General features: G+C 36.9%; 1 protein-coding gene across 3 annotated transcripts in view; it reads right to left on the reverse strand.

Moving 5' to 3' along the window:
- ARHGAP15 (Rho GTPase activating protein 15) overlaps positions 1–24,138 on the reverse strand; it is a 336,654-nt gene that overhangs the window by 283,968 nt on the left and 28,548 nt on the right. For all 3 annotated transcript variants that reach the window (XM_026123475.2, XM_026123474.2, XM_026123476.2), the window contains exons 4-5: positions 4,156–4,230; positions 248–309 (exon numbers count right to left, since the gene is read on the reverse strand). In XM_026123475.2, the coding sequence (XP_025979260.1) occupies positions 248–309; positions 4,156–4,230 (137 nt within the window). The remainder of the gene's footprint in view (positions 1–247; positions 310–4,155; positions 4,231–24,138) is intronic.

A 24,138-nucleotide genomic window follows, 5' to 3' on the forward strand; every position in this document is an offset into this window, starting at 1 on the left:
CAGGCACGTAATATATATAATAGAGAGGCCAAGGCTGATCCATGGTCACAACACACGATCAAGTCATTAGCCAACGTCACTTGCTTTCTGGGCCTGGAAGGCCATAACGCTCCAAAAATGACATCATGTTGGCTTAATACTGAAACAAATGCATTTTGTTTATAAGCAGTAACAGTGACACATGGTTAAACACATATAAATTCTTAATTTTACAATTGATAAGTTCTGTAACATTCAAATATAATACCTTAATTTCTTGCCACCATCTGCTATTTTAGCTTTCAGAAGATATCCTTCTTTCTCCACTACCTAAAAGAAAGAAAAAACATATCATAATCATATCATTTATTCATTTGAATGAATCCATTCAGTTAGTACATGCTATAAGAGTCTGCATCTAGCTAATGTAATTTTAGGACATTTAATCACTAATTCTTAGTTTAGTCATCTATTCTTTCTGTTCCTTCTGTTCCAGCCAGTTCTTTTGAAAATTTCTAAACTACTTTTAAAGTCAATTAGTAAACAGAATTAACTTCAGAAAAAAACCTATAGTATCCAATTTGTTGCATTAAAATAAGTTTCTGCTAAGGCAAACAAATTTTCTAGCTATAAGTAAAAAAAATATATAAGTAAATTATAAATAAATTATTTCAAGGTATCATTTCATATATTAATCCACTGAGTTATAGGACTTTATTTGCTTATTAGCTATGAAGGACACATCAAACTCTTCTATACAAGCCTCTTAATTCTTACATTCTAAAACAAGCAATGTTTAGGGACAACAGATATCAAAGAAACATCAAATACTGGTTGAACAGGAAAAGTTGAAGTGCCTTCATAGGTACCATATCTTGCTTCGAGTCTGTACTAAATCAAGATTCATGCAAGATGCTAGAAGGCATTATGCTTTTAAGTGGTGCTGTCTTTCAGAGGAGATATGGTAGTGAGGCTCTGGCCCCTTGCAGCCCTTAAAAGGGCACACTTCACCGGAGTGCGTGCATTCATGTACAGGCAGAACTTGTCTCCAAGTTTCTAGCTGAACTAAATGATCTCATTGTATAATGCAGAAAAGCAAATTGAGTGCTTCTGTCAATTCTTGACATACAATCTCAAATTGAAATTATAAACAAAGCAAAACACAGCAGTTGTGTACATTCCAAAATTCATCCAAAAAGCCCAAAGCCTTTATCTATTGCCTATACGAAACCTATACAAAAACACGGATGTGTCTATATTGGCAATATTATAGCAGCTTGGTAGATCACCTGCTCTGCTATTTCTTTACCAAGACCTGGTAGGTCGTTCTGACACAGCAGAAAAGGGAAGGACTCTTCGGACATACCCTGCAACCAGATGTTGCAGCTGAGCGTATCAACATTGCCTTTGAGTTTTGGCATATGAAAAGTAAATCCTGGGCTTGTTCTTTGTTTTTATTTTTCCTTCTCATTTTGCACTCCTCCATATCTCTAGACACACTTTCCTTAAACCAGCAGGAAAATAATACTCCCTACGTTAGATATATGATTCTGCACAACCTACTGGAACGTCGCTTATGTACCTGCAGTACGCATAGCAAAAAGTGATGTAGAATTTTGGATTAAATGCTTAGCCATGATAATTTATATTAAAGAGCTTAAAAACAAAAAACAACCCACTGGTCTTCAGCCAAACTAACTGACCTGCCTTCCGATCAGATCTCATTAGCTAAGGAGGACCAAACTCTGTCAGGACACCTAAGTGCTTCAAGAAGTAAAATCGTGATTCAGAGAGTGCTGGTTTTCCCTTTCAAACACTACTGAATCAGTGCCTCACCGGGATGTCAGACCACACGGTCTAACCACAGGTCTTCATAGTTAGTTGTGTCACAGCTGATTTCATAGTAATTTCAATAGAATTTTGCCATTTGCAAAGTTATTAAATAGCAGTAAGACACACTTTAACATTCAGCATAAGGGATTTTTTTTTTTTATATCAAACATGCCTGTTATTTTGATTATATAAAATATCTTAGACTGATATTATCATCATATTTAACAATTTTCATAGATTCTGTCTGTTGCTGGTATACAGTACGTAATGAAATATATGCTGCACACATCTGATTGTGCCTATGAAAAAGTCTATAGGTTTGTAGACAATGATTTAGGTGACATTCTCAAATGGGTGCATAGGGATTTGTGTGTGCATATTCCATAATTTGTACTTATCTCATGCAAATTCCTGTCATGCATATCATTGCATAGAAAACCCAGAGAGAAAATGTGTAGGGATTATTGGGCAGTCATGTCATTATTTATCTAGTGATAGGTGGGTGAATTATTAGAGCTAAAATAGGACATAAACCCGATCTCCACCTACTTTTTTTAAAACAAAACTTACTTTACTTCTTTAGATAATTTTCTCCCCCTTCTAACCCTTCATTTTTGTGGCGTAATACTTTTGATGCTCGGCCAGGGCCAGAGATGCCAAATAATATACAAGAAAGGTTATTCTTTTAATATTTCCATCCATCTGGAAACAGAAATCAGGAAGAGCATTGGCTAACCATTCAAGCTGCTGATTGCTTCTCTGAATCAGATCCAAAATCTGATCCTTTCAAAGTTTACCAACCACTCTTCCCAGACTGTTATTTTAACCAATCCAAAACTAAAGGCAAATGCGATTTTCAACATCAGTTCTGAATCACCTCTATGCTGACATTTTGGGAAGTTAAAAACTGGATGTGTTTCCAGATGAAAATGTTGCTCTGTAGTCAGATTTTCCTTACAGTGGTCTTGAGCTAGAACGTCAAATCCACTACCAAATGTTGGATGTATAAGGTATCCTAATTTAAATTGCATATCTCAAATCCATCATTTGTTCTAAATTAAACAGCTAAAAACTGCAAGATCTTCAGATAATGAGAGCTCTCCTAGTGCTAAACAAAGTGATTTTTTATACATCATTTTTATTGAATTAATGTAAGCACTGTCTTTAGAAAAAAACTAGTAGTCTTTACTAAATTGATAATGTACACAGTGTTTTCTATAGCTAATATAAAGAATATTCAGGGAATTATAAAATAACTTTATGATAAAGACAAATAAAAGGATTTCAAGGATCACATGAACATTTACAAAGTCTCTGTATGGAGAGCTAAATATGCCCTTATTTCACAGCTGTTGGTATCTGTTGTTCTGTTGAATGTGTTTTTAAGAAAATTCTTCCGAAACAGGTCAGAATCTACTTTCAGTCCTTCTGCAAATGGATGATATTAATAAGAAAACCAAATATATCCTAACAATATGTTCTTTCTGTCTCAATAAATATCATCATTTCTTCTTCAGCTGCTGCCCTTCCTGAACCTTTTCAGCAGAAGGAAGGTTAAGAAAATGACCCAAAATACCCTGAAAGAATTAGCATAGAAAAACAGAAATGGAGCTATTGGATTTTTTTTTTTTAATTTGTAATTTATAAGAGCATTAAATACGTGAGTACACATGCAGATATATTTGCATTCTATCTGGTTTTAGTAAACAAAAGACTCATATGAGCTAACTACTGAAACAGTGTATGGAAAAGTAATTATTACTGTATTACTTATAATTACCTACCTTTATCAGTTCTATAATTTTCTCTATCAGAAGAATTCAAAGCTTCCAAACCAATCTAATCCTGAAAATTTTATGTAGGTAAAAGTACCACTGGTTTTAACATCTCTTTGATGAATCTGTATTGGCACATTCATTTGATTTTAACAGACAAAATACCCTCTTCTTCTCACTCCCCTCTAAATTCATAGGGTGCCAAGAAAATTGTAATAAATGTAATGATTACTTTTATTTATAAAAATTAATATTAATATTAAAAACACATTAACATGGACAAAGACAGGACAGAGACATGGTTACATTCTTTTACACCAAGTGTTAATACTGATGAAATGTCAGTCCTGTACGACTGAGTTAACAGCAAAGTCAAGCTATATAAATTGCTTTGTATCTTCTAAAATTATTCTTTGTATTGATTAATAAAACTCCCTCAAATCCCTGAATGTCTTGAGGCATTCAAAGCCTCATGTATTTATTCTTTAAGAAAGCATGTGTAACATTTACATGAAAAACATTTAAAATAACAAGAGTGATTTATCAGTTCCATAGAGCAATTGCTTACCGTGTGGTCCTGTGTACTAATGATGTCTGCAAGTGTTAAGTTATGTTGGGAATGATTTCTTCTATGACGATTTACCTAAAAAACACAAGGATTTAGAGGATTCAAATACATGCAGATAAAGAGGGATCAACTGATATAATTACTGGACACACGCAGCATGTACAGTATGTAGTTTTGAAAACCCGACTTGTTTTAGTACCAAATTTCTGTGAGAGCTGGTGATCGTATACATCTGAGGTACACAGCTACCAGGCTCAAAAGACCTCTAGCATCTATGTGTTTCTTTGTAATGTAACGTTGGCAATTGTAATGTAACGCTGGCAAATTAAGCTACAAATTAAACAACTGATAACAATAATTTGAAATGACTTTGTCTGCATCAAGAATCTCAAAGTCTCTTTAATAAGTTCAGTGCTGTTGTGCCCATTTTACAGAAGGGGGACAGGTTGGGGCGCGGGATGAGATGTTCGTTAAAACCTCCAAGCCACGTGGCAAATCACTGACAGAACAAGCAGCTAGAACATAATTGGGAATAGAACTGAACGTATCTAGTATATTTAAAATGCTTTAAAGCTATTTCAAACTCTTCCCGACTGGAAGACTACAACAATATTGGACTCTGATTCCACCATGGTTCCCAGGGACCGAGTCCTTGAGTTCCTCTGGTTCCCACTTTTCCAGGAGGAAGCTTGTATAACCATCTGTGACTGAACTCTGGAAAATTGTTAGAATATACCAGAAACTATCTGGGTTAAATAGGTGCAGCGTCCTTACAAACCTGCAACTAAGAAGAGGTCACCCAAAAGTATGCATACAGATTTTTTTTTTTTAGAATTTTGACTGTTTAACTTCAGTGTGAAGCAAATATTGTATAGTTTGGAGTTGGGATCCCTTAAAATTCAGTGATTATCTCTTCTCTTAACTGAAACAAACAAAAAAAAATCTAGTTTTTACTGTATTCATCATAATGCATTCCCTTTTTCCCTATTGAAACAGAGTTAACTGAAAGTCATAATGTATTCTGTTTATATTTAAGTGTCTGAATATATAAAATGTTCTTAATTAATCCAGAGGGCTACGCTCAAAAAACAGTTAAACATATTATGATGCCATATTTTTTTCTCCACACATTGCTTTCATGTTTATTTGTAAGCAGTAACATTTAAGCCTTGAAATCTATATCCTAGATATTTTGCACTACTCTCCTAGTGAGAGCTAATGAGCTTAATGAATTACCAGTTCTAAATTTAATACAAACATTTCAAAGAAAGAGATAAAACATTCTTCACAATTCAAAAGTTTCTCTGACCTATTTATGAAGAATATCACTTAACAATTTCATTAAGGGTGAGTAACAGCTGGTGACATGGCTGTGTCCTAAAGTGTTTTTCTCTCTTAATATTCTGCATCTTAAGCAATCGAGCTTTCATAAGAAATACTTTAGTTAGTGGCAGTCCCTCCTTTGGGGAGAAAAAAAATGTCAGACCACATTTTCTGTATTTTGCAATCTTGTTTTCTGGAGTGTCATGTTCCTGTTTTATTAGCATGTAGGGTAAACAAGAATGATTTGCTGATGCTATTGAGAGAACTTCTAAGATTACGATCTTTCTGTTTAGATTTTGGATGGAACTTAATATTAATGCAAGCAGAGGCATGTATATAAATTCAAAATAAATTAATTCAATTTATCTTTTTCTTTATCTTTGTTATTCAACAACTCTGAGGGTCCTATAGCACATAAGACATACAACTAAACTATTCAGGTCTAGTTCATAGAAAGTCTTTTTTACCCAGATCTCCCATTCTAATTATTCTTTAACATACAGCAAAGCATATCACTCACTGATGCTTTTTAAAATATATTATTCACTCATCCAAGCTAAATAACAAGACACAGCACTACTCCACAATATCTATTTTAACATTCAGCTAGTATCTCCAGGAACCATGTGTCTGTTGGGGGCCCTATAAGCGACTTTGTGAAGTGTAGAGCACTGATCGAAGCTTTCAGTTTGGTCTCAGGTTCAGTGATCAGAGCATTAAAAAAAGAAATGTTCACAATTTTATACATACTAAAAGGAATACATCATAGGCACTAAATCCATCCACAACCAAATGAAGGAAGGAGATAGTAAAAAGATAGTATTTTAGTAGTATTGACAAATTATTATTAGTAGTATAATAAAAAGACAATAGTAAGATTTCCAGGAAACATGGGGGGGGGGGGGATTAAATTCCAGTTACAGATGCTTTATATGCTTTAAAAACTCCTCCCTGTATGCAAAGGAGAAATTTAAAGGAAAACTGCACAGGCACAAGGAGAAAGAATAGGCCTCTTACCTGATCATTTAACGTGATTCTTTTGCAATTTTGCTAAAATGGTAACTGTTTCTCTTACAAGGCAAAATAAAAGGAATCGCTTCAAATGCCATTGCTCGGCTGCAAAGTAAACTCACACAAGAAAGTCCTAAAGCTCCCAAGTCTGAGTCTAGTTACAGAATTATAACCAAAATCCACAGCTACGCAAGCCAAAAATCAATCTCTTCCGGAAAAACATTCCAAATGTTTGGCTTACAAATGGAATTAATGGAAACTTCAAAGTTCTTACTCATTCCTGACAATCTTTTAGTTTAGGAATGAAACTTCCAAAATCAGAATCGGAACAGCTTGAAAAAACTTTGCAACAACAATGAAGACAATATATTTTTTAATAAGATGGATTTTCTAAAATTCCATTACACATTTAGCAAATTTGGTAACACATATTTTGCAAATATCCAAACTACTAAATGAGTTAGTCACGTCACTTCCTTTGTGTTATATTCAGTTCAGCATTAATACCTTCTTAGCAAGAGAACCTGGACTGTAGGTCAATATACTGAGGATTTATTTATAAATGTGAGTATTCCCTTAGTGCAGCAAAGCTGCAAATTTAAAGGACAGCTAACAATTTTCAAGGGTACATTTTCGAGTTACACAAACATTCAAAGGAAAGTCTACACTTGAGTATTTTCATTCTTTCATGAAGATTTAATAGATAGACCATAAAGGAGATGGTTCAAGATTTCCTCTCTGTAGCTCCATTCGATTACCCTCATAAACTGAAGTAAAACCTAAATAATATCTGTCAAAAGTCCTCTACCTCACCTCACAGTGCATCATGAAAGGCAGAGATTTGTACGAGAAGTTTGAGAGATTCCCTTTTAGGAAAGTCAGCTTATCAGCAGTTTTCTGATGTGATGAACATTCTTCAGTCAGCAACAATGTCACCTGCAGCATTAAAAATCCACTCTGTGAGCGCTTGCAAGTCTGTGGGCAAGTCTGGTTTTGTTAAATTCAGCCTCAGCTGCTCCCCGCTTGCCTTAGCTAAGGGGTATCTATCTGCTACCAGAGTTATTCTTGCATCCAAGCACTAAACCGTCATCATACTTTCTACAAAGGCAAAGCCTCCATTACATATGCCTGGCATCCCCAAGTGAAAGGACAAGCATCTCCCAACTGCTATTTTAACATTAATGAAGTAAAATACAATAACCTGATTTCTAATTTCATTTCCTTCTATGCTCCCGTTTGTTCTTTAAATTGTTCCTCTTTTTTGGGGAATTCATCACTACCAACTCATTGTTAGTCTCTTCACATAGTAAGGTGTTGATTTAAAAAGAGACTTGAAGGGCTGATATGGATTTTATTGCCCATTAGAAACATATTTTTGACCTAATTCATCTAGTTAATGAAAAGAAGCATACTTCTCTTTTGATTTCAACAAAACCAACTACTACTTCTCAAAAAGACCAGAGAGGCTGCTCAAGTGCAATCTACAGACAGTGTCCTACTACCTAAAATATAGTTCTGAATTCACTTTTATCCCTAAATAATTATAATTTTAAGAACTTTCTAGGTGGCTTCCAAAGAGGAAAAGATTATTGAATAATATTAAATAATCTTTTCATCACAGATTATTTCTAATCATCTAATTCACCATCTAATTCTAAACATCTAATTCACCATGGATTATTTACCCCCAAGTCCACCAGTACTATGGTAAAAGCATAGTTGAACCAATAGCACCTTGTGAAACTGAGCTCCGGCTTGACTTAGCACTAAAACAAGTTCTACCTGCTGTTTCCCCAGTAAATTGCTGTCCCACTCCACCAAGGAGGAGGTTCTCATGGAAGTTTTCATTAGATTTCCACAAAGACATTTTCACTCCATTCATGTTTTGCGCTTTCTTTTTGCGGATCTCATCTACTGTTTTATTTCATCATACTCACACTGCAATAAAGTATCATGGAGATTCCTTTATAAACACCAAAAAGGCAGAGAAGGCCCCTACCGTCCAGAGCTTGCTCCTGCATGATGCTCAGCTCTGGACCTGATCCAGCACAGCGCTTTGGAATGTGCTTAAGTGGTTTTCTGGATCCAGGCCAAAACACTCAATTCTTTATAGGATCGAACTTTCTGGTGGCAGCTTGAAAGTTTGCAATAAAAGTACAAACTAGTCACATAAACTTTTGTGGAAAGCATTCTCTCGACAAAGAAGGAGGGGTGATACCTGATTTAATGATGTCTGTGTTCATCTCATTCCCAGTCACTCTGATACAGCAATGACAGCCCATAATTGCTTAGATAGAGAAACTTAACAAAAACATATTGTAGCATTTCTTGTAGCACCATCTCTTGAAAGACACCTAGTCTATGGCAAGAGAAAAGAAAATCCTGTAACGTTTCATTCACTGCTGTGCTCTAGATGATTTGTTTTGTTTTAAAGATCCAAGCCCATCATTATCTGCAGAAATTATTTGGAAACAACTCTGATGTGATATGGTGTCTTCTGCTGCGAAAGACCGAGAAAATTCCATGGGCTTCCTCCTCGGAGATGTTCCTTTGCCCTTTCAGCCGATAAGTATTTTTCTGTTCATCTTCAAGAAATGGAAGCTGTCAGGAAGCAGCTGGAGTGGTCCTCTCCCGCCCACCCCGACCATTTCGGTGTGTTAGATCAGTGAAACAACTAAGCAGAAAGACCCCATTCAGCCCCACAGAAAACAACTCTGGGGATCAGCAGACTCCTTGCCCGCAGTCACAGCTGCCAGGGTCCTCCTGCAGAAGGTCCCCATGCTCCCGACTGGCTCTGCTAATGCTGTCATCAAGAGGGTTACGTTACATCCACACCATGGGTTTTTCCTCCTTGCTTGTCCAAAGACATTTCTTCTGAGGAAAAAAGTAACGGAGACTACAGGGCAGAGTAGCATGACATTAACACTCTCTCTCTGTTTTTCTCTAAGACTTCCAGAAAGAGAGAGGCATGAAGTAAGACTGCAGTCTGGCCCTCGACAGCCCTACTTTGTTCCTAGCTTTCTCTCCCCATCCCCAGGACCCTGAAAAATCATTGCCACACAGGTGACTGAACTCTGTGCTCAGAACTAGGAACTGTATGGATGGAGCTTTTGTGTGCTGGCTGCAGACCAGATAATCTCTGTATGCATCATTTAATAAGAAAACACTTCACGCTCCTTACAGGCTCGAGTATGTTACATATTACATACTCTCAGCAGAGCCTGCAGTCTGAAGTCAGGGGGAAAAAACCCACAGGACTGTGTTGTATTCCCTCTACACGTCTCCCTTTGAGCACACTGGCTTCTATATTCAGTTCAGATCTCCAGAGTCCGTGAAAATAATGATAATGGTTTTGCTTCCCTTGACCTCTTGCTCTCTTATAAATCAGAATCCTATAGACTTTCCCACAGTGAGGGGGTCCTCCTTCGTATCCAAGTCTATGAGGTAGGTGTTTTGCATGAAGGCAATTTAATCACGTGGGCGTGCTCTCCAGCTTCAGGACTTACCGTAGACCAGTACTGCAATTGTTTTACTGTGAATATAACTAGATTTATTCAGCTGTTTCATGCAGGAAGTATAAGAGCAAAATAATTATTCAGATTCTGGGTTAAATTTCAGCCAGTGATTAAGACAGACTGTGTGATCAGAGAAGAAATGACTATGAGTTTGCTTACAAAGCACAGTCTGTTTGAAGCTATGTCATCTTCTTTCACAAAATTTTTGGAGAGATCCGCAGCCATTGATATTTTAGCTCCAGGGATAAGCCTAAGAATTCTTATAGATGCCGATATCAGGCAGTAGGTATTTTTCTACATTAATAGCTTGATGAGAAGCAGATTTTCCCTAGAGTGGGAGCTCTTTTGTTCCTCGCTAGCTACTCAAATGGACTTTGAAACTTGTCCAACTGATCCTTGCTTTGAGGGAGTCCCAGCTGATGCAGTTGGCTTCATTTTTAGCCTTTTTAGGAGTAGGAGATCTGCCAAAATCATATCTAGAACAGGAGACACAGCTACAAAGGTTCTTACCACCCATGTAAGTTAGAGAAATCCTAAGGCTGCTGTAAATTTGACGGCAGATCCCTTCGATTCCGGCACCTGGGGGCTGGGGATCACAAAGGCACCAACAGCTGGTTTGCCTCTCATACTCAGGTTTTTCATTCCAGCTGGAAATCAAACTGGAACCTGGTATCCAAGCTTCAATATGCTTTAATTGTATCAAATACAATACCCATTGATTCCAGAAAAGAACATTTCAAGTGTGTGTGTGGGGGGGGGGTGCATACATTTGTACTAGCCTTTTCTAGGTTACAGCCTGTAATACGTCACAAATACAGCAATATGTAGACTGTGACAGTACTCATCTAGCAATAAATAAACATATATATTATTCAGGAAAACACATAGATAAGTTTCCTATTCAGATATTTCTATCTGTAATGTAGTTGGTACTTCTGGTTAACCACAGTATTACTACACATTAATCTTAACTACTGCAGGCGCTTTGGTTAGGCATTGCAGATGAGTAATGCACCAATGAGAGAGGAAACAAGGAGTTTTTAAAAAAGCAGGACCAAAAATGCAAAAGACATCAGTATTTCAGCATGCTTTGCCACTGTCATGTAAGTGTGCAAAAATGTATTCCTTGATGTTATGTCTAAAAAAGGTAGAAATCAAAGTTAATAAAGACAGAGAGTAATGATAAACCATCTTTTTTGCATCCCCTTTGGATCTTATGAAAATAAAGAAAACATATGTGGAGACATGGTTATGACAGCTATTGTGTCAACAACTCTGACCTGATAATCGTACCCCAAAAGAGTATCAGGGTAGAAGGGCAGGCAAAATCATTAAAACTTACTAAGTAAATTTGCAAAAAACAGAAGAAAAAAAAAAAGCCTTTACAAAATTACATCCAGCACATACACTACAATCAAAATGCAGTCAAAAGCTCAGTCTTTACTGAAAGGACCATCTTAGCAGAAAAAGCCTAATTAACATTGATGTCACACTCCTGTAAGTCATCAGTTACTATATACTACATAAATACCTTTGTATAAATTATTGTTGATATTCCTAGACGAATGCACAATCCTCTCTAGCGGCTGCTATGTTAACGTATCTCTTTATCTTGCCTGCCTAATTCTTCCTCCCGAATTTAAGCAAGCCAAAAACTCACCTTATGCTACTGCAGAAGCAATTTTTATTTTTGAAGGTTAATCCAACTCAGCAGGATTTAGGGATGGCACTTTTGCTTGGTCGTAGGCATGTTGGCTCAGGCCAGACAGCTGTTTGGACATTCTCCACTGGGAATCTTGCCCTCAACACCCACAGTTGATGCACATACATGGTCTACTGGCTGCCTACTTCCATGCCCATCTGTTCAGATGGCATGGTGCCCACTCACAAGTTCGCTGGATGCTTGCCCTTAGTGTGTAGATGCCAGGCAATGATGGGCTTAGATGGGCAGCCTGCAAAACACTGAAAGTGATCATTTTTTTCCTGTAGGAAGTCCTTCCTCTCTGATAGCACTGAAGCATGGACACCACATGCTACCCTACACTTAATAACACCTGTGGACATATGTGTGCCAGAAATACAAAGGGGAAAAAAATACTGCAAAAAAAGAGGAAAGATGCAAAGAAGTGCAAAGATTCCCATGTAAGAAAATGTTCTACATTGTAAACTGCAGTAGAAAGCTACCCGAGCTCACGTTAATCAAATTGGCTCAGTCACCAGAGCAGCATAGCTGCGGCTATGTGAATCAGAGCACAGACTAGTTCATGCTGCTTCCCAGGGCTAGAGAGCTTCTGAAACCCAACTTAGTTTGCTTAAATCTAGCTTGGGTACATCACTCAGTGGCTATAGTGTACAAAAACACTAAGGAAGGTCATACTGAAAGCAGTGTGAATCAGTTCAAACCTATCCAAAGTTTTACACCATCGGCGCACATTCCATATATAACACACCCTATAAAATATTCCTTGGAAAACAATGGCACCAATAAAGGTGGATAGTAAAAAAAAGTCATTTAAACAAAGAACAATCTTAAGTTGTGCCATCACCCTGACAAATAACAATTCAGCAAAAACTACTTAGTAACAAGCTATATGTCCTCTTTTTATAAAAATTAGTAGAGAAGAAAAGTTTGTCTCTGTTTTCTTTTTAAAGTCAAAAAGCAAACCAGACTGCAGATATCTTAGCAAAAAGTAGCAATACTAAAATTGAAATATCATTTTCTTCCCAAAGAAAGTTTGATTATCAGTAAATCTACACATAAGAATAATTTTATGACTTTAAGTAGTGAGGTACTTAACAATTTAGTATTTTTTATTTGTTCATTATCCACAAAAAGACTGTATTTTATTAAAATGTTAATTGAAATTATTTGAACATTTTATGTGCTTATAAATGCCACAGTATTTTTACAGAGTATTCATAGCTCTTTAGCTATCCATCATATATGAGATTCACCAGAAAAGTTATATACTATAGTTTCTTGCCTTTGACTAGATGCCTGAAACTTTTAAAAGGAGGAAGAGAAAGAAAATCAAAGAGATTTCAACAGAGAACACTTCCAGAGGAGTAGTCCAGGACTCCTACTTTCTGCCAGGATTCTGGCAATCAAACTAGCACACTTAGAAACTCTCACAGAAAATTAATAGAGTTGCAAATACCAACAAAACATATTCAGGGAATTATTACAGCAAGTGTCCCCCCGCTTTGCAGAGGGCACCCAAACACACTTCAGATGGTTACAAATGCTTGTTAGCAGGCTGGAAAGAGATGTAAAAGCTACAGCATGGCTGGATGTGCAGCCTGGCTTGGGGCTCTGATCTAGTCAGCAGTGGACGCGCGTGCTTGAAGGCACATTTAGGCTGTGCCTAACTTAGTGTTTACTCTGGGGTGACTGGATTTGAGAGCGCTGTCCCTACCCTAGAGAATCGTTATCGGTGCCTAGGCATCAGTCTCGTCTTGGAGCATGGTCAGCCGAATCACTCATGTGCGACTACTTGATCTGTTTTGGTCTGGACACACCGTCAAACTGTCGTGTCCAAGTTTCGCAGGAGAAGTGCCGAAAAAGTACTGGCTCCAGAATGCAATTAGATTCATCTGGAACATCAGCCAAGAAAGTCTCTATGAATGTCCAGCACCAAAAATCAAAGAAACTGTGTAAAAACTGTTTTGCTCTGAATTCCAAGATTAGTTCAGCTTCTTTAATCTGAAGGGGGTGGCGAGGAGAGAGGGAATATCTTTGCAGGTCTTTCCATTTCCAGCCATTAGGTTGGTGACTCCATGTAACACAGAGGTAAAACAACAGGCTTACAACACCCCTTGTTTTTGTTAGTATAGATATTTTTACTGACAAAATATGTTCTTAATGTGATTGGAAAGAACATCATCTAACACAGGTCACGACTGAAAACCCCATAGCTAAATATAGATCTTATTAAAAACTACTTAGAGATGATAATTAGAGACTGTATAATATAATACAGAATCACTTGGATACCTGTCAACTTGATAATATCTAGATGGCCATCTAGCTTGCCACCTGCTCCCCCTTCCCTTTGCACTAATAACCTGAGGAAGCTTATGTATTGGTGATTTTTCTGTTGTTTTTCAGTTGCCTCATCTTAGTCTCTCATATCATCACATCCCATAATCACTCAAAAAGTCAGCAGCGCTGAGTAGCAGCGTCCAGGGGTTCAAAGAACACCCACAGCAGAAGAAAGAGGGAAGCAAAACTTTCAAGCAGATTTTCCCAGGTGCCATTATAATCACTAATATGAAAGGAAAATGGCAGTCAAAGTTATAACTGATCTATTTAATACAGCTTTTTAAGCAAATGGATAATTTTACAGAGGTCAGTTAGCAGGAAGACTGTTTGGCATCATGATATTCTGCCAGAAAAAGAAAAGTGAAAATATTTAAAAGCTTAAGTTTCCTTTACTATTCCTTTGAGATTTCTCAGTTTTATATTTAATCATAACATTGCAGCAAACCAGACAGAAGAGCAGTGATTGCTAATACTGTTATCCAGCTCTGAGATTCTCTACGTGCAATTTACCTTCATCTCACACACACAAAAAATTGATATTCTGGTACTCTTACTAAAATCTACTGACAGATTAAAAGTGCCATAATACAAAGATTATACAAAGATAATACAAAGATTTTAATACCAAACTTCCTCAAACTTGACTAGTCTTTAGGGCTCTTGATTTGGTTCTCTGTTGCACAGACTAAAAAAAAAAAAAAAATAGTGTCATCCACTTGCGTTTTGGCAAACTGAGAACTACAATTGCAAAGCATTACTATTGTTCATATCATGTAAGCACTATTTTATTATTTGCCCTATCATAGACAAAGAAACATTTCAAATGATACACTTTTCTTCTGCTTCTCGTACTCATCCAGAAATTAGTTCATATATTTAAGACAGCATATAAGAAAGGGAAGTGTATATTTCTGATCTAAGTACGCTGAATCTCCTGGTTCTACTCGTGTGTCATTACACTGACAGCAAATCACATAACGTTAACACAGTAGATAAAGAAAAGAAGAAATGGAATTATCCTGTTTGAAACTTCTGAAGCATCTAGACAGACTGGAAATTGCAACTGATTTGATTTTCCTCATTTTGTTCTGATAGAGAAGTCACCTACCTTACATATAATAGAAAACCCTCAACAAAACAAGTCATCCACTGTCACTGGAAATGCTTGCAGTGCATAAATGCGGTATGCTGACTGTTCTGCTAGAGAAGTCACCTACCTTACCTTAAAAGGAAAAAACTAAAACCCTCAAGAAAATAAATCAATGTTTGGTGACGCATGAACACATTACTTCAAACGCATATTTCAGTGCTCATATACCATACAGACAGCAAGGACATAAGTAGGTATTTCTATAGTGAAGGGAGAAAGACCTTTTACTTGAGCCCATGCTTATTTATACCTAGTGTATGCCAAGTTTCTTCCTCCCTTGTCTACCACCCTTCAAAGGCTTCCAAACAGTACCTGTGACTGTTTCTCCTTGCTTCTCCACTCCTTGACCCACAAGAGCTGCTTATATAAATATTACTGGGAAGGTAACTCATCAAGAGAGACCTAACAGACTCTGTTCGACTGCGAGTAGGATGGCTGTCAGAGGTTTCTGCCCGGCCTTTGCTAGGCGTTACGGAACTGCACCAGGCTGAGCATCCCATCACCCAGAAATAGCAAGCAAGCCTGAGAAAGATCCTTCTTAATAAAGATTTCATAACTTCACTCATTGTTTCATCTTCTTTAATCTTTGTAAACTCACTGAACTTCACTTGCAGCAATTTTTGAAAGGCAGAAAGACACTTAACTGGTTACTGATTATGGGAGCTGGGTAAACCACGGTGAGGCTACGTCACCAAAAAGTCCTGTTCTGTGCTGATGTCTTAGGTGTGTCCGGCTGCACCTCGCTACATCTGCTCAACAGTGTGGCCTGGATCTCAATTATCCTTGAAATCATGTTTTTTCCATTAGGAAAATCATGAGTGCTGGCCAAACCTTCTCCTCAATATTTCGGAGGGTTAAAGAGGTTAAAGCCAGAAGTAATTGACCACTCTGGCCTCTTGTTGACCACGGGCCTTAAAATTTCATTGAAACTACCCTGGACTTTAAGCAAATTCTGCTTGTTATTTTTCTAAAAGAGATGCCTTCTTTTATTTGAAGGAACAAAGAAATGGTGAATTTACTAATTCTCTTGATAGTTTTCCTCTAGTCTTTTATAAAGTGTCTCTTAATTCTCATTTTAATTTTTTGGTTCCAATTTTTAGAGACTTCATCTTATATATAGCCTTTTTCTGCTACATTAAAAAAACCCTTTGATGCCCAATATTGTCCCTGTACGTAGGTAAGTATGCAATCAAATTTCCTTTCAATTTCTTTCAGAAATTTCGTTTCTTAAACGCAGTGAAGTCTGTAGGACCTACACTGGTAAGATATTTTTCCCAACCTTCCACAATTTTTATGCCTGCTGCTTTCATGATCTCCATTATTTTAGTAACTTTATAAAAAGGTGGAGACCACAAATGTGCACATTATCCTTGCTTTCTTTTCATCAGTGCCACTGACAGAAATCAATGTCTGCTGCCTCCTCTCTTCTTTAGTGCACGCGAGGGTCAACTCAGTGCTTTTGACATGGAAACAGCATGGGAGCTCCTTTTTGCAGTCAGAACTTCTCAGAAAACAGTTCCCAGCTCTGGGAACACCACAGCATGTTTCCTACATATACACATATATTTGGATGAAATAAAATGCACTTTCAACCTTTAAGTAATCCAGATCACTCTCCGCAACTGCCTTTACCCTGCCTTATTTGCCAGTCCATCAGTCTCTGATTTATTTTAAAATTTTATTAGAACTGTTTTATTTACTTCTATATCACCAGTAAAAAGAGTGATTAGTGTCAAGCTTACTACTAGTCCCTGGAGAACAGCTCTAAAAATTCACCCAGTTGATGATGATTCTCCAGAGACTACTCTCTGAAATGTGTAAATTAATCAGTTCTTAAGCCATTTAACGTGTGCTTTACTGATACAGCACATAGCTAATATTTAATCAGAATGTCATGTACTATTAAGTCAAGTGACTTACAAAGTTTGGGTGTACTTCATGAATAGGGTTGCCTTTTTCAGTGAAGATTGTATCAAAAAATAATGTTGCTTTATTTTTTGAAACTTTCTTTTTCATTAAATCATGGTGAATGACATTAATTATATACCTAACTTTACTTCTTTTTAACTAAAACCTGTAACAGCTTTTCCATTAGTTGGCTAAGCTGCCTATATAATTACCCGAGTCATTCCATTTTCTCTTTTTAAATATAGGCACAAAGATCCCTTTCTAAACCTTTTACAATTTCCATGGAAATCCAAGATTTATTTAAAATTGAAATCAAGTAGTAAGGATCACCTCAGAGAACTCCAAGGCTATAGCATGACAGTTATCTAATTTTGCTTAAATTTTGCTGAATTTTTCTAAGATATTCATCACTCATAGGCACCATTCAAATTCTTTTTTCAATCTCTTTCTACAATAGGTGCCATTACAAAAAACAATGAATTAATTAATATATCTCAGTTTGTCATTACCTAGATTAAGTGATTATAGATTTATAAAATGATGAATGCATTACTACAGTGTGTTACAGAACAGAACTAACTAGAATCTACAATTTCCACATGCTAAAATGATAAAATGGATTTTGCAGGGCACTGCATTTTGTACAATCATTTCTTTATCTGAAAGGAAATTTGCCAAATCAAAAATGGAGTAATTTGCATCTCATTTATACAGGTGTATATAACTTCAGAAAGACAGAAGCAATTTGGCAGTCATGCCTATTTTTAATATATCTGCTTATATCTTATTCAGTTTTAAGTATGTGCACGTTAATATGGAATACAGTGGAAGATAAAGCTCCCTAAATTATAATTCCTTCAGTAATTTATTACACATTGCCATAGAAGCTAACTTGCAAACTATTTTCTGTGTGGCTCTAGAAGTATCAAAATTAAAACATTTTAGGATATTTATTCAGAGCACTGTTTAAATGGCAGTATACAAAGACCATTCCCTTCACAGCTGAAATATCCAAAATACTGTAAAAGGTGCCTGACCTAAAAATTCTAGTCCAAATATGTAGGTTGTCAGACTTATTACATAAACATGGTCATGCACACACATATAGAGACGGACGTAAATTTTCAGAAAAAATAGCATAAAGGCACATGTAATTCTAATAGGCATATTGTCACCAGTGGGGAGTGTAAATGGTTGTTTGTATATACACTACTGTGAGAATTCATGCATTTATCGTAGAAATGCAGGCAGAAGTGCACAATATTATGCAGGGGGTGTTTTTGGGGGGGCTTAATCTTTTTAATAACTACTAAAAGATTAATAGGTTGTCAAAAATCTCTCCTATGTATGGACTTTTCTAGTCTTAAAATTGCTTACATATGCTTTGTAAGTGATATTTTTCTGAGGTCTGTTTTGTAGGTCATACAGATATCTACAGACTGTGAGGACACTGAAGGCGCTTGTCCTTTAGCCTTCTGCCTCACAACATGATTGAGCATCCATATACCTTACAACCATACACCCTGTCGAGTGTTATTCTCTTACATATCACAATTTACCTCGCTTTCTCCACTCAAACATGCAACCAAGCTGAGCAACAAGCTGCTTCAGCTGCCATGTCATTTCAGTTTTTACACATCTTCTCTTTTTATGTGTGCTCCACATCTCAGTGATGTCTCATCTCCCCATTCCACCGCCATAGGCTACAAGTCAGGAACAAAGCTAAGACTCAATGTCAAACAGAGTGAAAATGGGAAAATATCATACAAGAGAAAATTAATGGGCACAAACACAACTCTAAAGCATCCATCCTTATGGGCTTTGCAACCTTCCAGTGCTCCTCACTAAAACCTGAAGTGGAACAAAGTAATAGTCTCTGTGTAGAAAACACCTTAAAAAGGATTCAGCTAAGGAAAATAACAGTCAAAAAAAATGAGGGTTGTAAAGATAAGCTTGCATACTAAGGAATAAATAATCCTGAGAAGTGTGCAAACAGTCCTGTTTTATCTGCAGCATTAACTTTTCTTCCGCTTCACAACCGATCTCCTGCCTCCCCTCTTTACCAGTTACGAAGTACGGCAACGAAAGCGGAGGTTTACATATGCAAAATGCCTCAACAATTTATAGTCCCGAGTCTAGGTCTAGGAAGTGATGAAATCCAAGGCTGAAATCAGGCTTCTCTGGTCAAACTGAGGCTTCCCTTTTATTTCAATGGGGAACAATTTCAGAGTTAAATGCATATGAAATCTCTCTCTTGACGACGGGTTTCTTAGCCACCTAGCTAGTTCAAAATGTTACCTTTTATTTTTTTCTATCGATTTTAGAATGTTTTCTGTTATAAATATTTTTAAGACACTTACGATGATTGCAACCTACATTTGGAAAAAAATCACTTTTCTACGGGGTGTTACTACATTCAGTAAGGTCACAGGTGAATACACAAGCTTTGATCATACGGAATCATGGCCCTAGATTTCATATTAACTGAATGGCTAATGACATCTAACTCATGACATCAAACTTAAAAAAAAAAAAACAAAAAAACCAAAAAAAAGAAACCATGTCCCAGAGCATACTAATGCATAGGAAAAAGCGGAAATTTCTTGTTTTTACTCTCACACTAGAGGGGTATTTTATTCTGGAAAAAATAGTTTTATTCAGAATCATCTTTCTTCCTCAAATGAATCTATTCTTCAAAGAGTAGTAATCCTCCTCTTTTTATAGCTCCCAAAAATCAGATTCTGACTAAGCAAAAGACAAGAGTAAATACTAATATGACAATTACTAACGTATTAGTTTATTTGGCTCCAGATGCTTGATTAGTTAATGAGTTAGGTCAGCTAAATTATCTTCCATTCGTTCAGGAGGTAACACCATACTGCTTCATCTTCCCCTGTAGGCATTACCTGAACATAGTTAATATAAGCTTAATAAACTTTTAAATTTCATTCATTTTCTTATTTTTTCACTGTTTGAAATATAGTATTCATATTTGGGAACTAGCATGTTTTAACCATGAGCTTAACACAGATAAAGCTTTTTATGTCTTTTAGATGACCAAACCATAATGGATAAATAAAATGCTGCTTTTTAGGGGTGCTTGTATTCATGCTGCATCTTCCGTCTGTTTATTAAGTAATCATTTCTGGGTACAAGTGTCAACACAATTTACGTTTTGAATAATGTGGAGCAGATAACCTCAATTAACAAGTAATTAGAGTCATTTTCCTATTAAGCAGTTTCCCTAATTGTTTTTGAAACCTGGAACTAAAATTGTAATAAATAATAAGCAGCCAAAACATATCCCTGCATCAGCTTAATCCAAGCTCTTCCATTGGAGCCTGTGAAAAATACAGCGGAAATAAGGGCTAAATATCCAATGTGTGCATGAGGGAAAAGGATGTTTCGTGGCTAGAGACCTCAGCACAGCCCAGTGTTTTCCTGCGTTTCTTCATGTTTTTTTCCTCCTCAACATGATTCTCTTTCCTTCCTCTTTCTTCTCTCTTTTCACCTCCATGATCTCTTAGATGAACACCTAACGCATGAAGCATTGTACTTAATCATTACTGTAGATTGACTAGAGCTTATCAGGGAAAAGCCACAGCACAGTAATACATAGGGGTATGTTCTCTGCCTAACTATAGTCTCTAGCACAGATTAATTTAAAATCTTGTATTCTAACTTGCAAGCACACTATACATCTGCTTATGTAAAAGAATACATGTATTTTGTTCTTTGTTCTATTGTATAGAACAATTTGCTGTTTTGCCACTGGTCACCGGAAAAAAAATCTCTTTCCCTTTGATGTCTGTCTTTCAATAGATGTCACATATCAATTACAGTAGATGAGCTCAGAGAACATAAAAATTTCAGATGTATTTCTCTACTTGTTCTACATGAACTCATGAAAAACACCTATCTTGCATCCTAGCTGTTGTTGCCAAGAAAAAAAAAAAAAGAAAAATCTAGTTAAATCCTAAAAGAAATCCAGCAGCTGCTCTTCACCCTAAGCCAAAACAAACAAACAAACTAAAAGCTAACAGAAAACCTACCCAGAAATCCCAGCACTACAGAAAAAAGCAAGTGCAATAATATTCTCTTCTCCTACAAACCTCAACCTTTGTCAAAGCCTCAGGTCTTGCAGATATATTTATCACAATTGCAGCTGGAGAGCTGTACTGATAGGATATACCATTTTCCCCTGACGACGGGCAAAGAAAATAATTTCTTACAGTCCATGAAGAAAAAGCAGTGCCTATGATGGCCCTAAAAAGGCACTCCACAAGTATATTTTTAGCTAGACCACCCCAATAGATACTGTGTTGACACCTCTAAGACTACAGAAAGTTATGTCAGCCATGGAAGAGTATTTCCTTCTTTTTTTAAAAAAACCCACAAATTTCAATATGGTAATAAATCAAAAATAGGCCCTAAAAATAAAAAAGTGAAAGTCATAAGAAGAAAAAGGGAAAAAAAAGAAAAGAAGAGAAATTCCAGGAAAAAATCTGGCAGCTACAGGAGGACATGAGCTGTTCAAAAGGAATACAAACATTTAAATAATATATCTTGCTGGAAATTAGGCTTTGTGAGAAATCCCATTGATTTCTTTTAAGTCATTTTATTAAAAGGTCTATTAATGCTTGGCTTGCACTTTGTGGCTATGAGAGATGTTGGAATGAAGAGCTATCAAAGGTGGCTATCAAAGTTTTTTTTTTCTTTTTTCCATTTAACTTTTTCTAACTATTAAGCCACTCATTTCGTGGAGACAATCATTAGTGTCTTTAATGTGAAACAAAGCTTCTGGATAAGAGCTGCTAGCTGAAGATCAATATGAAAGATATCATTTCAGTTACAGCTTTAATAACTGTAACAATAGGGAGCCTGGCATTGCTGGCTTTATGCATTAATGTAATTTAGAATCTACCAGGTACAAATCTTATCAAACATTAGCAGTGACTGCACTAGGATTTTCTAGGTAGGGAGACCATGTGATAAATAGGAAATATTTTAAAGGTAAATTTTCATGTAATCAGGCTCATCCACCATCAAATCGTGAAAGACTTTACATGAACAAAATTAAAAACAAAAGAGATCCTTGGGAAACGATGACGGGTTTTAATGAACTGGTGTGTGCACATGTAATATTTTCCCAGTATACTAGTATGTCTCTCTCATTTAGATCATCACAAGACTCATACGACCCACAAGACCAGAGGATTAGGAGCCTGAGCCCAATTCAGTACAATTACAGATATTGTAGTAACGACACATGCACAAGCCCACCCCCTTTCTGCATCCATGCTTTGCTTGGCGCACGAGAGAGAGGAGACGGCTAGGAAACCAGCAACACCTACCTGAACGCTTCAGCTAAGCTGCAGAAGAGACGAGCTATCTCCTAATTTGCCCCACAGGCAGGAGGACAACACAACAAGAGCACCAGAAAAACAGCCCTTCCTCAAGCCCATGCTCTGCTGCTTCAGCCTCTCCCCACCAGGCCCTGGGCCCCACAGCTGCACCAAATTCACCTTTCCCACCCTGCATCTTCTGGGCCCTCCCACCCCCAAATCCCTCCCTTTGCAACCCTTGCCCAATGTTCCCTCACCTTCCACATTTTCATGGTGGTGCTATCCTTACTCTCCTTCAACAGCTTATCTATAGCCACATTGCTTCTTTTCCCAGCTCTTCAATGTCTTGGTCAAAAGAAAACAAACAAAAAAGAACATCTGCCCTGAAAAGGTTAAAAAAATATTGGGGTGGGGGGGGATCTTCACTATAAATGTATTCTTAAAAACTGATGCAACCAACTGGCAGTTTTTTAAACAATGTGTTTAACTTGTGTCCAAATGTCTTCAGGTTTTAGTGCTTACAGGTGGCCACTCCAGATTTATTTTTTAATTTTGAGAAAGATCTAAACTGGGAACACTGAATTTTCAGTTTATCATTTGCTGATAAAAAATGGAAAGCTCAAAGTTGAAGTAGCCAGCTACTGAAAAGAGTTGGCACCTGGCACTTTAATTTTTAAACACTGGTTTTTTTGTGTAATGAGGTTATAAAGTAAAAGTCTGACTTCAGAATCACAATCAAGAAGAATGAGCTCTTAAGAACTGCTCATCTGAAGCTCAATTGGTCCAAAACTCAGGTTTGGTTCAAATAAACGCAGAAAAGTTTGGATGCGTGTCTGGGTTTTCTACCTGCCCTGGGGCTAGAAATGTCATGAGAACAGATTCTGTCATCACAGCTGCAGTACTTTCGTTTCTGGCCGTGCATGAAATATCCAGGAAAACAATCTTTCTTGCGGTGTTCTGGGAGGGAAAATGGGAGAGAGTATTTCACAGCCTTTCAAATTTGGTTCCAACAGTGGAGGAAGATGCAGAGAACAGAAAGGATAGCATATTTTTCCTCTATTTGGGTTTCTGCTGTATTCCTAAATGCAAACTTTCAGAATGTGGGGCAGGTCAGAGAGACATTAAAAGCATCAAAAGAAAGGCCTAACTTTTTCAAAAGTTTGGCCTTATTCAGTACTGTCTTAAAGTAACAACTATAAATTTGTACTATTGGTCTCTGAACCAGAAAGAAAATATAATAATTTGGGTGCTTTTCACAGGCTGCAGAAACAAAGTTCCTTCTTTAACTCAAGTGGTAGGGCCTCGGGCGCTTTCAAGGGGAAGATTTGAATTCCATTCTCACCATGGATGTGAAATCGTAGCATGCACATCTGCAAATACAAAATCACAGATGATCAAGGCTGATATGAACCTTAAGGAGATGAACCTTACTAAACAAGAAATCAAACAGAAAATAAAATATTAGCATGTTAACATTGCTGGATCTGATCCTGCACTTCTTGCTCCTGCATAAGAACCACTGATTTCAAAGGGAATTTCATCTGATTAAGGGTAGGAGAATGTTGCTGTCAACTATTTCTCTAAGAATAAGCACACTGGCTAACAAGGACACTCCTATGTCTGTTTTAAAATCTCTTCTCAATATATTAAACAACATTTGGTAAGCATGTCTTTATATTGTGCAACAGT

The sequence above is a fragment of the Dromaius novaehollandiae genome, chromosome 7 (assembly GCF_036370855.1).
Source record: "Dromaius novaehollandiae isolate bDroNov1 chromosome 7, bDroNov1.hap1, whole genome shotgun sequence".
NCBI lineage: Eukaryota > Metazoa > Chordata > Aves > Casuariiformes > Dromaiidae > Dromaius > Dromaius novaehollandiae.